The sequence below is a fragment of the Paralichthys olivaceus genome, chromosome 4, assembly GCF_024713975.1.
Source record: "Paralichthys olivaceus isolate ysfri-2021 chromosome 4, ASM2471397v2, whole genome shotgun sequence".
NCBI lineage: Eukaryota > Metazoa > Chordata > Actinopteri > Pleuronectiformes > Paralichthyidae > Paralichthys > Paralichthys olivaceus.
Window position 1 is genome coordinate 18,527,140 of NC_091096.1, and position 15,386 is coordinate 18,542,525.

The 15,386-nt window shown below is 43.2% G+C and overlaps 1 protein-coding gene across 2 annotated transcripts; it reads right to left on the reverse strand.

Annotated features, from left to right (window-relative positions):
- Window positions 1–737: 737 nt before the first annotated feature.
- On the reverse strand, window positions 738–8,829 carry zfand5a (zinc finger, AN1-type domain 5a). 2 transcript variants are annotated; one of them, XM_020093948.2, is made up of 6 exons: window positions 8,438–8,829; window positions 4,956–5,117; window positions 3,758–3,860; window positions 3,545–3,630; window positions 2,899–3,021; window positions 738–2,723 (listed from the first exon to the last, which is right to left on the reverse strand). In XM_020093948.2, exons 2-6 carry the CDS (start codon window positions 5,113–5,115, stop codon window positions 2,575–2,577), a joined length of 621 nt encoding a protein of 206 aa, XP_019949507.1. In that variant the 5' UTR covers window positions 5,116–5,117; window positions 8,438–8,829; the 3' UTR covers window positions 738–2,574. The 2 variants fall into 2 exon arrangements, with proteins under 2 accessions (XP_019949507.1, XP_019949509.1); XM_020093950.2 differs by having other exon boundaries at window positions 8,366–8,741.
- Window positions 8,830–15,386: the final 6,557 nt, after the last annotated feature.

Below are 15,386 nucleotides of genomic sequence, written 5' to 3' on the forward strand. Positions count from 1 at the left end.
AGTTCGGCCAAGATAAGAGTGGAGCAGGATCGTTTTCTTCCAGGATTAACACTTCCTGCGTGACCCAGACATGGTTTGGTTTAAACGATCTCCTGAGTGAAGTTAACAGTCTGTGCTGCCAGGGCTCTGTATTAACATGAGGATGCTTAACAAGCCGGGTTAGGCTAGGTGAGGTATTATAGGGCAACGCTGAAACTCCTGACGTGTGCCTCCAACTCTATTCTTGCTCCACTGAAATTAGATCCATAGAGTTCACTCTTAACCATCTTATGCCGATTCCTCAGCGACCCGTCTTCACCAAACATTTCTGTTCATCATATTTACTATACTGAGGTGTAATGAACCAGATGACTCCATTTATTTAGAATCTAGGACAAGATGGTGAATATCCCTTGTACGTTTGAAGGTCTTCTGCACAATTTAGGTGACTAACTACCAGTAGATGTTCACAGGTGTTAGAGGCCACCAGTGGATGTAAGGGACAAAACTTTGGATGTGAACCTTAGTGTCAGCAAGTGTTTGGGCCTTTTGATCAATGATACAGGCTGAACTTGAGGGTAAACTGAGGCTAACGGCAAATCTGGCTTGTAGGGCAGTACCATGAAAGCCATGTGGCCCACTCAGTAGATCAGACATCAATACCTCTATGCCTTTTTAAACTGAATGCTTACACACACTACAACTCAACAATATTAAGAAACAGTGAACTGTGTTAATCAATACACAATGAGGCTTGATAATGTCTCTCTGTACAGTTTTATTTACATGATACTATTCTGTCGTAATGCTGGATAGCAAGATTATATGTAATACATAAATATCAACACAGTTTGCTGTTTTTTCATTTTTTGTACAAATTTGCATATAACTAAGAATCAGAAAGGAAAAAAACTCAAACGGATACATACAGTTATCTTTTAAATGAAAAAAAAATAAACACACATCCTTAGGCAGAAAAAAAGGGGGATCAACACAAGTCACAAACATACATGGGTTTCACTGTATCAGGCAGCCATGAAAACACTTTTGCACAGGTAAGTGCACGAGCCGGCGCACAAATACACACACACACACCCACACACACGCACACCTCTACGGTGCTCAATAGCAGACACACGGACTAATAGCTGTTAGACAGATGAGAAGTTACATCTAATCTTGGAATCTATTATTTTTCATAAGTCATGCTCCTGTAGTTCTGTAAACATGTGCTGATAAACCGGGTAGCTCCACAGACAAAAGGGTTGGGGAACAACACACACACACACACACACATACATACACCCCCATCCTCCCACCCACACGCAGCTCACATGAACGTTCTGTTAGCGCATTTTTAAAAAATTAAACAGAAAAGAAAATGGTTCACATACTCTAATTCCACAAATGCACCGAATACATGCGCTAACATCAGTACAATATCGATGGAAGAGGAAAAAAGGTAACATAACAGATAATTGTCGCTCAGCAAATAAAATGTCTGAAACCCTAAGTTGAGTGATACCAAATATTTTCTGAAACACAAATGCAGATGAAGTGTAAGTCATGCATTTTCCCATTCATTCATGCCCCTACAATAACGTAGCCTAAAGTCACCTACCAGGCCTGCCAGGGAAGGGTGCCATCTTTCCTCTCAGGCTACTCATCAGTACACACAGCCCTGCACCAGGCGTCTAAGATTGCAATCTGAGCTCCAGACCAGATGGGGAAACTCCTTTACCCAATATATCCACTGAAAACGTTTATACCCAGTGAAACATGGAGTCATATGTTTGTCCCTGCCTAGCGTGATACCTCCAGCCATAATGGAAACAGCCTTGTCACAGTCAAGACCTGTTTATCACGGGGTCGCCTATCAAGATGATCCGTTGCTCTGCTGGGGTCAAAGCAAATGAACACAAAGAGAAACAGGAAGACAACAAAGCTTAACACAGCAGTGGTGAGGTAGGTAAAGCTAGGAAAGACAGAGACGAAGTAACACAGTCCCTTGTGCACAGAGGGGGGACAGATGTACGGCTCTCCAAACATTGACTCCAGTAGCAACAGAGCGCGGGACCAGAAGATCAAAGGTTGAGGGACAAAACTTGTGTGGACTGTCACTGTGTAGTCTGAATGCTGTGAAAGACCCGCCAGTGTCAGACACATGGCAGGGTCCGAGCAAAATGGCTGTCTACGGTTTGGCACAAAATGGCGCCTGGTTTAGGTGAGAGGAGCACAGCTTATCCTGGACAGTTAGCCTGGGCTGCTTTTGATAAGACAATACATATTCTTTAAAAAAAAAAAGGGGACTCAACAGCAGCAAAATCACACCACAGAAAATAGGATAAAACAAACTAATGAGTTAATCAAAAAGGAGAAAAGTGATCATTCATGCATCTCCCTCGGGCAGGATGTTTTCATTTTTTACTTATTTTTTTCCCATTGTTTTCTTGAGGTTGTCATTTTGGAAATCAAGTCCTTTCAATCCCCACTTGGCCACTCGTGCCAGTGCTCATTTCAAAAGGTTCGCACTCATACTCCAGTCTTTGTCAAAGGTGTTTTTCATTGATGTCGTCGCTCCTGGTTTTGTCAAATCTATATTCTCTGGATCTTGTCAGCCACCACAACAGGGTTCTCTTTACGGATCTTGGCAGCAGCCTCGGCCTTGTAATCGTAGGGGCAGTTGTGCTTGTCGGAGTACCGGTGGATGCCACAGAACAGGTTCCCACAGCGACAGTCGAACCCTGGAAACACAGACATATGGTGGTCAACACCCAGAACAAGAAGTGAAAAAGTACACTAGAGAGGTGCTGAGAAACTCTCTTTCCTCTGTCCAGTTAAACAATTACAGCTCTCAAAATAATAAGGATAATACTGTGATTGTCAATGTGTTGAATCAGATGCCCCTCCCCCGCTCACCTGTAAGGCCCACCCTTTTGCGGCACATGAAGCATCTGTTCTTCTTGGGTTTGTCACCTTTTCCATCTTCACTGCTGGAAGAGGCTACAGGGGTAGGACTAGAAGCAGCAGGTTGGCTTACAACTACAGATAAAGACAACAGGAGGAAAGAAAAAACATATTAGTCCTGCTAGGTTTATTTATTTGTAATCTTTTACTTGTGGTAGCAGCAGATGAGTTTTTTTCAGAGATCTGTGTTACATGCAAACATGCTGGCAACTGGAATGGTGTACTTTTGTCTAATGATAATTAGAGTGCTCCTTATCTCTAAATTGCCCTCTCTTGTTCTTGGCAGAAAATAGTACATGACTCTGAGAAAGCCTCTGGCAGGCTGCATCAAATCTGAGAAAGCCCTCTGGTGTGGAGGTATTTTTAAACCGGTTTATTTATAGACGGCCTCCCTTTCTTGAAGGCAGTAAGCAAAACCAACAGTTGGGCTTAAGGTATGCAGTGAGGCATCAAACTTAAACTGTGGCTACAGAGGGTCCTACGATGTTTGTCTTAAGAAGTCTGCATGTGAGGAGTCACCTGTGTGTGTCTAATGTCTTGTGTTTCTGCTAGCCTGTCTCTTGCTTTAACTGTGTTTACGTGCGTCTGTGAGTTTTACCAGGCTCTAGGGGTTCTGGCTTGTCTTCTCTCGAGATGCTCATCTCTGTCATTTGTTGAGTTACAGGAAGAGATCCTTGAACAGTTCTGAAGGTTTACATAAAAATTAAGAAAGGGAGGAATTAGCAGGAGAAAAGCAGGTAGTCAAGCATCAGTTCAAATGTTCTCCAACTTAAAGTACTACCTCGAACGGTCAAACTCATCCAATACTGACCTAGACATGTCTGGTGAGGAGGCAGGGGAGGCATCAACCTTGGCTAGACTGGCTTCTAGTCTCTGGATGGCCGAGGCCTCTGAGGTAGGACTAGTGGCGGAGGCTGGAAGAGAAAAGAGTGAACTCTGTTATACCAAAACTCAAAGAAAACAATCAACTTTGAAATTAATACAAGATTCAAGTAAAAAAAAAAGTATGCACAATAACAGGTGGAAAAGGAGACAAATACTTAATTTGAACCTTGCACTGATAGAGGTGTAATCTACTGGGGGTTGCAACCCTCCCATAATCAACAATGGCCTGTTATTATTATCTTTTTTTATTTAGTTGTTTAGAAGACGCTTTTATCCAAACTGACTTACAAGGGAGACATAACATTCAAGCTACATAGCAACAAAGATCAGACTATACAACCACTGAAATAATCATACAGTCACACTGGATGAAAAATATTGATTGTTACAAAACATGATAAAGTACCTGGTTTTCTCAATTCAGTGTAATTTTCAGCACCATCAAATAAAACCTTTTTAACCACAATTTTATAGTTGCTACTTTGGCTACTAGCTAGTTTGTATGATGTGTAAGAATGTGTAAGTATGATGTGCTATGTGATTATTTCTAAGGTATATCAAGTGTTTTATTAGTAACAAATAATAATACAGAATATCAACCCACCCCTTGTTAAACCCAAAGTTACGCTCTTGCTGACTGTATTGATTAAAAAAAACAAAAAACAATTAGCCGAATCTACCAAAGATTAATAATCTAACAGCTTTTCATCAAACGTTAAGATTTTTTTCTCTGCTCAAAGCTGAATCCAAGGATAAACTTTTTATGCCTTTGTCTTGTTTGAAGAACAAGGGTCTAACAGGTTACCAGCATCACAGTGTGTGGGAGACTTCCATGTTTGACCTTAGAAATGTCTAAAGAAGGGAACAACCCCCCCCAAAAGCCTGAACAGTGTCCTGAAGAAAAACAGCTGTCTCTCATTACACTGGGTGGAAAAACAGAGAGGGCTGGCAGGGGGGAGGAGAGCTGAGAAAACACTGACTCGACTTGAACTCTTCCTCGAATCCCTCCTTATCTCGAGCTGGAAATATATAACTTGAACTTCATTTCTATGTTAACACCATAAACACAAGGCAGCTGTGATCAGTTTGGATTGCACAATAACAGTTTTTGTGTAGCATCTTACCCATGGGGCTAAGGGGGCTCATACGGTCGCTGCTTTGCTGCCGTGTCAGGTGTTCCTTATAACATACGGAGCACATGCCATTGGTTCTTGGGTTGCCGTAGAAACCACAGCCCATGGCACAAAGCATGGGCACCGGGCTCTGGTTCGTCTCTTGGGCCATTGCTAACAGAATGAAAGAGAAGAATGACAATGCTTATTAGACATGGTCACACAGAGACACACAGAAATACATTTCCATCGCAAAACACATTTCCCTGTGTTCCCAAAGAAACTTGTTGCAGAGTCAACAGGGCTGACAGATAACAGCAGAGTCATATTGTGGAAATATAAGTGTGCTCGTCTGTTTTGACCTGCCCTTTAGAATGAATGCTTTAGTGAGCGCTTCTCCGCAGGACGTCTGGAGAACAAACAACACTCACTGTGTTCTGTTCAGCACCTTTGGCAGAAGCTGGTCTCTGTTCTGCCCCACAGCTTTGTTCACTGTTGTGTCCCCTCCTTCCCTTCCTTTCCCTCCCTCCAGCTCTTCCACCCCCTTTCACTATTTTGTATTGTTCTTCCAAACATTTGACCCACCTCTAATTTTCGTATCTGTTTACTGTGTTTATCAGTTGTTCTCCTTTTTCATGGCTAACCACGATCTTATAATTATTTCCTCAACACCTAAAAGGTATTAATGTTACATGTGAAAGAAAATAATAAAAGCTGAAGAATGGGCTTCCTCATTACCACAAATCTTTTGACGACTAATACAACACCACTGTGTGTCATGATTATCAAAACTCCTCATCGGGCTCTAAAGGTCCTCCCTCTGGACACAAAATAACGCTCTGACTCACACGAAGCAGCTCAGCCTCAAAAGAACAAACACATCACGTAAAAAAAAACATTTGGTCTGTTCCAAATGACGACATAGTGGATGAGAATGGACAAAGTAGGTCAGCAGTTTCACAAACAGTATTCCACTCCCTGTGGTTCTTGCCACAAAAGGTATTTCAAAACTTCCTGAGTCATGGCTCCGCACACATATGGCCAGGAAAAAAAGCATGTGCAAGTGTGTGTAACTTGGAAAAGCGTGAGTAACCATGTGACGTTGTCACCCTGTTTATGCTGCAATGCAATACAACAGGAAATTGCATCACGGGAAACACTGCCTTTAAGGCAACAGATCAAGAACAACTTGCTGAATGAACAAACAGAGGGACAGGAAGTCCTAGATTAGTTGGGCAAGAGGCAACTGATACCAAACTGATACTCAAACAAAACCACACACAACCAGCATCTACCAGTGTTCACATCAACAGTATCATATTTCCCTTGTAAACAACCTTTGGCCCTGTTGTGCTATAACATGGCAGCTGCTTACTCATCTAGATTCTGGTCACGGACACAAACAGGGGGCAGGCGAGCTTAGTGTTCCAGGAGAGGCTGACAGTTGTCTCACAACGTCCTGTCAGTTCATTCGGGCTGTACTGGCCTCACCAAAACACTAAACAAGAGCCATTAAATCTTGAGCAACCCCACACCACCACCGAACCTCTCCACCCCCTCTCCTCTTACCCCTGCATGCTATCACTGTCGTGCCAACAAAGGATTTCCTTGGAAAAGCCCACAAAGACCTTCTCTCCTGTCCAGTCACGTGTTCAACTGCTGACTTCTAAAAAAATACCAGACATGAGGCCTGAACCAGAGGTTGGTATGTGCCTTGCAACTCGAAAGGAATTTTTCTTCGCAAGCTATGAGCTTTACACCCAGCTCCACCAATTTTATTATAACATTGATGTCTGCATTTGAATTTTAGATACACATCTAAACCCCACGTGCTTGACAAGGCTTCTGGGGTAACACAGTTCCTCAAAGGGAATGATATGACTGAAACTAAGACTATGTCACAAATGACACCAAAAAGAACAAAGAACGACAGACTAACCATAGCTGTTGACTTTGTCACACAGAGGAACAATGGACAGCGTGTCTCAGCTGTCACGTTTGGCCCCAGCTGTCAAGACAAACAACGGGCATCTTAACTTCACCCTCAAGACCCCTCATCCGCAGGGAGGAGGTAGACAGTAAAAAAGAGACAGAAAGGGGGGACACATACCGCCCACGAAACAACATATATTTGTTTATGTTGTCATCACCACCAGAGTACATCAATAATCATCCTCAAATAATCGAAGGTTACATTACTGATCACGTGTGAACACCAGTGTTTTGTTCCTGACATTGACAGTAAGCGGAAACAACCCAAAATATGCCAGTTGGTGTGTTGTGTATTGTAAAACACAGCCTACAGGGTAAGTCAGGGGCTTTCCAGCACAGGGCAGGTCAGCAACCAGTCATTCAACAACCTACTCTCATAAAAAAAGACTCAGCAGGATCGTGTATGATCGAAATCGTTCCTTTAGGTGTGAGGATACATTTTGAAAAACCTAGGTGTGATGAATCTCCGGCTAACGAATAAAACAAAAGAGGGATAGACTGAGCTCCTGTATCAGCCACAAGCTCAGCTCGTATTTCAGGCCCTGCTGGGCTGAAAACTACTGAGTCACAAGGAAGGACAGAGGAGGAAAAGCTCACTGTCGTTTTGTTACAAGCAGTAAATTATAGAGTTTGAAAACAGGACACAGTGTCGCATAAAATCAGAGATCACAGCGAGGGAACACCAGCACTGATGTTTGGTGAAATAAACCCACAGTCTAGACATTGTGGTCCCTGCTCCCTTTGTTTCTGCTTTATCCCTTTGTCTGCCTTCTCTCTGCTTCCTGTTTAGACATCGTCCTCCTGCTCTCGATTATCCACCAATAACCATTTCTACGTGTTTCCAACAAACAGCAGCGATTATATAACAACACTTTGGCACTTGAGGACGACTTGGTGGAGCCACACAGGTCTTTAAAGGCCGAGCAAACCCGAAACTTAAAAAAACAACCAGGGCAAAAGGCTGCGTGCTGTGCTGGCACTTCGTTTAATATTTAGACACACGTAGACGATTCATTCTCTCGCCCTGTACTCGCCCATTCCGGCTTATGAATTTTCTACTTGTGGACAGGAATTAGCTGAGACTGCCCCATCCCCCAGCGAGCAGACAAACACAGACAGCTAGCAGCCATCTCTCCATCTATCCACCTCCCTCCCTTGTTTTCCCCCACCGAGCACACGGAGTCACGTTCGAGCGCTTGTGATATTTCCATTGAAGGCGGAGGAGGAAGAAGAGGAGGAGGAGGTGGTGACAAGTTCAACCAGCGACCAGATCGAATTAAAGAAGAAGGGGAGAGAACTTGTTTTGCCTCATCACGCACACACCACCTGACCTTTCGAGCCCCTGTTAAAGGTCGCCATGACACGAGCGACCGTCGAGCTTGGTTTTCTTTGGACCCCCCCCCCCCCTCTCTCTTTTCTTTTCTTTTTACCTCCACAAGCTGAACTTCAAAACTCATCCCCGTCGTTAAGAGAAAAACAAAACAATAATCCGAGATCATCACCTGCTGAAAATCGACGAGGTTTTCTCGCGAGACGTGTGGTCGTTTGTCTTGGCAGAAGAAGAAGAAGAAAAAATAGAGTCGCGGCGGAAGGTTTCTTGTTGTTGTTGTTGTTGTTTTAGGGTCCTGGTGGTTAGGTCCTTGTGTCCTCCGTCAGACAGCCTCAGGTCGGTTCACCTCTCCCTTCCTCTGCCCTCCTGCCTCTCTCTGCCTCTCTCTCTCTTCGTCTCCTCTTCCCTCTGGATGGATGTTTGTTTCCTTCTTTAGTAAGAGGGCTGGCGGATGATGTCACGGGTGAAACGACGTGTCGCCATTGGCTGCCCGCGGAGCCCCCGAGCGCTTTGTACAGTTCCGCGAGACGAGGAGGAGGAGGGTGGTCGGGTGCGCGCGTGCGCGTAGCCAAGGGCTCGCGTTATTACCTTATTACACATCCATTCGTCATCTTCCCACAAGGACACGAATCTTTTTTATTTTTTTATTTATTTTTCTATTGAGTAATCCACCCTAGACGAATGGGTGAATGAATAATGGTGCTGACAGGACTGGGTTTCCAAAGACTAAAAAAGAATGCTGTCACCAGGAGGGTGATCAGGGGACGTCTCATCCTGTGTCTGTGGGCGAGAGGAGGAACTATTTTGTTTGGTGGAAAACAGCCTCGCCCCTCCTGCCACAGTGTGATTACTTCTGTCAGAGGAACAAAACAAGCGCACATTTAGAGCCAGATAAGATGTACCAGCCTGTTTGTTGGTGGCTGCCTCACACTTGTTGTGTTTCCAGCAGGTAACAACAGAAAACAGGTTCGGGTGATAGCATTAACACTGTTTTCAAACTGATACTCTGATAAGACCAGGGTCCCAATCACTGATAACAATACTTTTATATAATCAAAATTGTTTACCTACTATCAAATGGAAGGTAATCTAACATTGCCTATGAATGTGTAATTATCAGTTGACTACTTCAGAATATGCTTAATTACCACTGGTCTGTTTTAAATACATGTTACAACACTATGTATCTGCTTATGACTATATATATAGATCTTTTATTCAGTGAGGTATTATCATAATGGTAATTGTCTCAAGTGTTCATGTGACCAACCAATCTTTTAGTAGCAAGACTTAAGGCAAGGATTGGCAAGTCAGGAAAAGTAAGCAAGGGTAGGCTACACACATACATACCATTCCCCACCCTCGGACCCTATCGAAGACAAACTGCTTGACAGATGAAGCAAAGATTTCCGTCGCTCATGTATGTTGATTAAAATGAAATGGTTGGTTGTGTTTATTACAGTCCTGAGGATCACAGGACACCATCTTTTTTTCCTTTTGTCTGCAGAAGACATTATTTATTGAAGGCTACCAGGATCATGTGAAGAGGATTTCAACAAATTAGATAAAATGTTTTTCAGAAACAACAACAACCAACCCTACCTTGAAATAAAGACGTTTCATTTGTAGTTTCAATACTAAAGGTACGCCCACCCGAGGACCCTTATTTACATAATGCATAGCCCCTGGCCCCCATTCTTAGCCAAAACCATCACAGTTGTTAAACCTATTACCTTTAGAACAAGCTTAATTCTTCCTCCAAATCCAAATCTTAGCCCTTAAACAATTTTATGGAAGAACTGGTCCAAGTGTGGCCAAAATGTCTTTTCTTTGGAAAAAAAACATTCTCAGCGTATCTCAAATATGTCCTCACAAATATAAATATGCACCACAAGTGCACACAAACATGCTTGTGTTGCTGCTGAGAGAGCAAACATGTCTTGTGGGACGTCACAAAAAACAAGAACTGAACAGCGTCTATAAATCGGGTTATATTGTAAGAAGAAAATGGTTGTGAAATCAATTTACGTCTCTGAAGGGAGCTGTTGTGGCAAACAGTGTCCTAACTACCACTGAGGGCACTTGAGGTCTTGTGCTTAGTGTTGTTTCAGGGAACATGGGGAGAGGGTGGATATCATTTGCAATCAGATATTCAAAAGTCTCAAATTCGACAGTTTTATGTCAAAAATATGAATAAAAATGAGGGACATTTCCTGAAGAATTCTTTGCCTAGTTTTCTACTACTGGCTTTGAGAGACATTTAGACTCAGTTGTGTTGGTAGATCAAATTTGCTTAATACATATTTAACTGTGAAATGAATAAACAAAAACTGGGAGAGATTTTTGTAGTCACTCAAAAAATGTAATGGGGGCACTGGATGAAACTGGGGACTCTGGCCTCAGTATGTCTAAAATCTGGTGTTGAACATATTTCTTGTGAAAGACTTAAACAAATCTTTTGGGCACTTATTCTTTATAAAGTATTACGTAGCCCCCCCATTTCTAACACCATCGGCCACCAGAGCATATCATGCGTTGGTCATATAGCTGAGAAGTATGAAAACGTGTAACTCGCAGTGAGTCATGGAGCTGTATGGTTCATCCTGCAGATCTAACAAGTCCCAGCGTATTCCACCACCTCGTCAGTGTAGTGACACACACAACCCCAGGCACTGCAGGCCACGCTCAGCAGAAAACAAATACTTGGGGTGGGGTGTTGTGTTTGTGTGCGAGTGTGTTTGAGGGAACATGTTGTCATCTGCCAGTGAGGGGATTCTTGGAAAGACGAGTACAGTCTGGAAGCCACTGGCTAACACAACCTGTTTTGCTCCAGTTTAAACCAGAGTGAAACTGAAAAAGCGAAGACAAGCAAAAGTAAAAGCAGGAACTACTGCTTATCTTCAACCGTCACAGCTTTATAGGGGAATGTATTTTTATTGTTTCAAATGTTTTATCATGAAGCATCATCTCAAAAATGACAAAACGTAGCGTTCTTAAAGTCAAACACACACATACACACATACGTTACAATTACATTCACATACATTAAATTCATGGAGACTAGTCTCACATGAATTATATTTATGACCTAACCCTAACTCATACCTTAACCTAACCCATATCAAACTGTAAAGCATGTCTTCACCTTAAATTGTAATTATTTTTATTTTGGGGACTTGCCCTTAGTCCCCATAAAGAAGTCAAATCCCCATAATATGACTATGTAAGCACATTTAGGTAATACCTGGACCACACCTGAGTAATACCTGGACCACACACCCACATATTTTAGGGGAATATATTCATCATAATATGTTATATTTGTTATCTTTATAAAATAAAGGAAACTGGTCAATAAAAGGTATAAAATGTGAAACACACATTGAGCGAGTGGAGGAGACCTGGCAACTGAACAAAAGTAAACTCATGGGGGATATTTGCTTAGAAACAAACTGATCAGGTTTGGTCGGATTGTTAATCTCTGATAACTGTTAAGACAGCTGGTGATTGGCATTTAAAAGGCATATACAGTCGGTGTTTCTTTCTAGTGTTGCATGAACAAAAGAGAAAAAGAGACACTCCCATACATTTCAGCAAATTAATCAGTAGCACATGATGGTAATATATTGTCTTCTTTGATAAGAGTGAGGTCATTTGCATACAATTTACTGCCAGTGTATCAAGGGTGGGGGGGTCTTAAAAAACAAGGAGCATTATTCTCTGATTAAGGAGACAATTTAATCAAACACAGGTAAACAATTTTTGAATATTGCTCATAAAAACTCATCATGTGGCCTCGTTGAGCAAAGTATCTTCCGAGGATCACCTACAGTAATCATGGGGTTCAGTTACAGGCATGAGCTGAAAAGCTTTTTCATATGTGAGTAAAGAAAACACAGGGAAGGGAGGGAGGGAGGGAGAATCTAGTCTGTGTTTTACACTGAGGCCTTTGTGTGTGTGTGTGTGTGTTGTGTTAACGCAGCCCTGTACTTAGCAGAAAAGAAGGAGTGTGTGAAATGTATGTCTGTTTAGTATGTGAAGGTTCATGGGTTTCACTGAGGGAGGGGGCAGCTGAGGAGAGAGTGGGAGGTGTTGAGTATCATTACCCATCCCCCCCGCTGTCATAGCTTGGCTTCCATATATATGTGTGCGTGTGTGTTTGTAGGTTTTGGTACCACTGAGTGTGTGTGTGTGTGGGGGTGGTTATGGTGCTGATGGTTGCATGGGAGGTGGAGACTGAGAAGGAGGGGGGGGGGGGACATTTTTCCTTTTACAAAAGTTGATGGACAAGTGAGCAGGTGATGTTGCCATCACAACAGATGCATACAATTTGTATTTCTTTTTTGTTGTTGTGTCGTGGGCTGTATGTGTGTGAGAGAGAGGGAGGGTGTGTGTGTGTGAGAGAGAGAGAGTGAGAGGGTGTATGTGTGTTTGTGAGAGAGAGAAATAGTGTGTGTGTGTGTATGGGGGTGCAAGGATTATTTCTGTGAATCTGGAACAGCCTGTCTGTAGTTACTAGGCAGATATTGGCCCACCCGACACACACGCACACACACAGACACACAGACACACAGACACACACGTGCAGGCACAGCTTGCCAGTGTCTGGCGTCAGTGTGGTGAGACACTGTTGATAAAGGGGCTAGTGGTGGAAATGGCAGCTTATCCATTTACATAAGCTGTGTGTGGGGCTTGATAAGCTCTGTACCAAGGTTGACTAAAACCATTGCTTCAAAACTTGATCCCCCGCCCTGCTCTGACAAAATTAAAGTTCACGTGCAGCCCCTTATTTGGCAAGTGACGACATATGTGTGTGTCTTTGTGTGTTGACATAAGTAAAGAGAAGCATTTTCTTGAACAGAGGGTGTCTGTCTGTGGTTCAGGGGAGAAGAGGGAGAGCTTTGTTGCGATTCCTCGATACTTTCAGTTCCATTCACACTGTTGTTGCTGTAATTGTTGAGGAGATGAAACACTGGAGGAAAGGTGAAACAAATTAAACACACAGAGTGATAGAGATATGAATAGAGGGCAAAAGAAACGGGTTTGATTCACTGTGATGTGCTGATTCAGCAGCCACTGACCATTCAGCCCCTCACTTGTGCTGCTACACGACTCCTCTCTCGACTCGTCTCGTGAATGTGTTTCTTGTTATTTCTGACCAGGGAGGAGTCCCCCCCTGAAACTTTCCCAGCTCACGCTCTCTGTCTAAGCTCTCTCCTTCTTCCTTTCTCCTCCCTTTTTCACACACACAGACACACAAACTTCACCCTACATGGGCATCTGGGTGATTGCTGGACTAACACATTGTGTGAAAAAAGTGTGTGTTTGTGCAAATGTGGCTCTTGTGTAAAGTTGCAGGAAAAGTAATGCTTATGCTTTTACCAAGGTGCTCATGTGTGTTTACAGGCTGTCCTGTGTGGGTTTGTCCTCTGCAGCCGATATATGACACTGCATGGTCGCTTGCGTGCCTGTGTGTGGCGAACAAATGTGAACCCCTGCATGTGAGTGTGTGTGCGTGTGCATGTGTGAAGGGGAGACAGAGTGAGTGCGTGTACATGTGTGTGCAGCAGATGTCCTGTGTTCTCCTCCTCAGACTGGCTGCTCTTTGTTGCTGCTCCCTCGTGCAGACGGGCCTAGCCACGTGCTTCTCTGTCTGTGAGGACAAGCCACGCCCCCGTCTGTATAATCTGTCAATTGCAGCAGCAAAACCCCGCCCTTTGGACGACCCACAGTGGGACAGGGACCGCCCCCCTGCTCGATGACGCGGTTTTACTCACGCATACTGACCATGCTCTATCTCTCTTTGCTCCCCCTCTCTCACACCTACACACTGTCTATCTGTGGCAGCGTCAGAGCACGGGGTGTAAAATGTCTCTCCTGCACTTGATTTCTTGCAGATTTCTTACTTCTCGACTTACACCACAACAGTCAGCTCTCTGCGGAAACACTAGAAACAGGAAGGAGGAACTGAGTAAAGGGGAAAATAAGAGAAGATAAAAAAAAAAGTCCAGCAATGGGCCCTTTGTTTCCAAGTAAAGACACGTGGCTGTTTTAATTTACCACTGTTATTTTCATTTTAATAACTTATCATAAACTTTATCAAAATTCAAAGATGTCTATTTTTTAACCTCTCCCCAATCAATCAGCAGTCTTCCAGATAAGCAGCCTGTATCACAGTGAGAATGTACACGATACACTGGGCTGTGGACGTCTTTCATGAAAGGTCCCACTGATTGCTCCACTTTGAATTCTTCTGGCAGAAATGTGTTTGTTTGAGTGTGTTTACTGAGTAACGTGTATAACTCAAACTCTCTTCTCACCTTCCTTCTCCCTCCTTCGCTCTGACAAAAACAAGCCAGGTATTAACCCTCGAGGCCACAACTCCCTGCTGCTTTGCATTTAACGTCACTAGTAGTTGGAGCCAAGGAGACGTTGCAGAGCTGCTGTTTGACTCGTTACAGTACATTCAGTCACTTTGCAGGGCTCACTAGCCTTTTGTCACTCCAACAGATGGATGAATCACTGTCTATCGCCTGCACACTGATAGCTCTAAAGTATTTTAGTGTTTCAACAGACAGACAAAAAAAAAGTACAGACAAACTATGCTGTGTATGCACAGCAATACACTCCTATCACTTCTAGCCCAGAAAACCATATGTACTCTAAAACACATTCATCTGAACAGACCTGGACAAAATGCACATTCAAACACATAACATTTGACATAACAACGGTCAATAAGGCCACATCACCTGTACAACTCCTCTTCAATGTTCTGGCTGATCATTCAAGTTTATAAAGGATACAAGAGTTTTCCCAATTAACCCCTTTCGTAGGTGAATACATTTCAGTTCACTTTTGCCAGAGTGCTAAGTAGATTAAATGAAAACGTTTTTGTGGATAATGCTGACAAAGCAGGTTGTTCTTAAAAAAACACACAAAATAGAGTCCTAACTTATGTTTTTAAGAGGGAAACACCTAAAATACAGTGACCATCCCTTAACATGGAGGAGGTGGAATTAATGTCCTAAACTGCAGCCAGCCACCGGGGGGGCGATTGAGACGCTTTGGCTTCACTTTTGGGGGGCTGTCATGTCTTCTATCTTTATCATCTATGAACT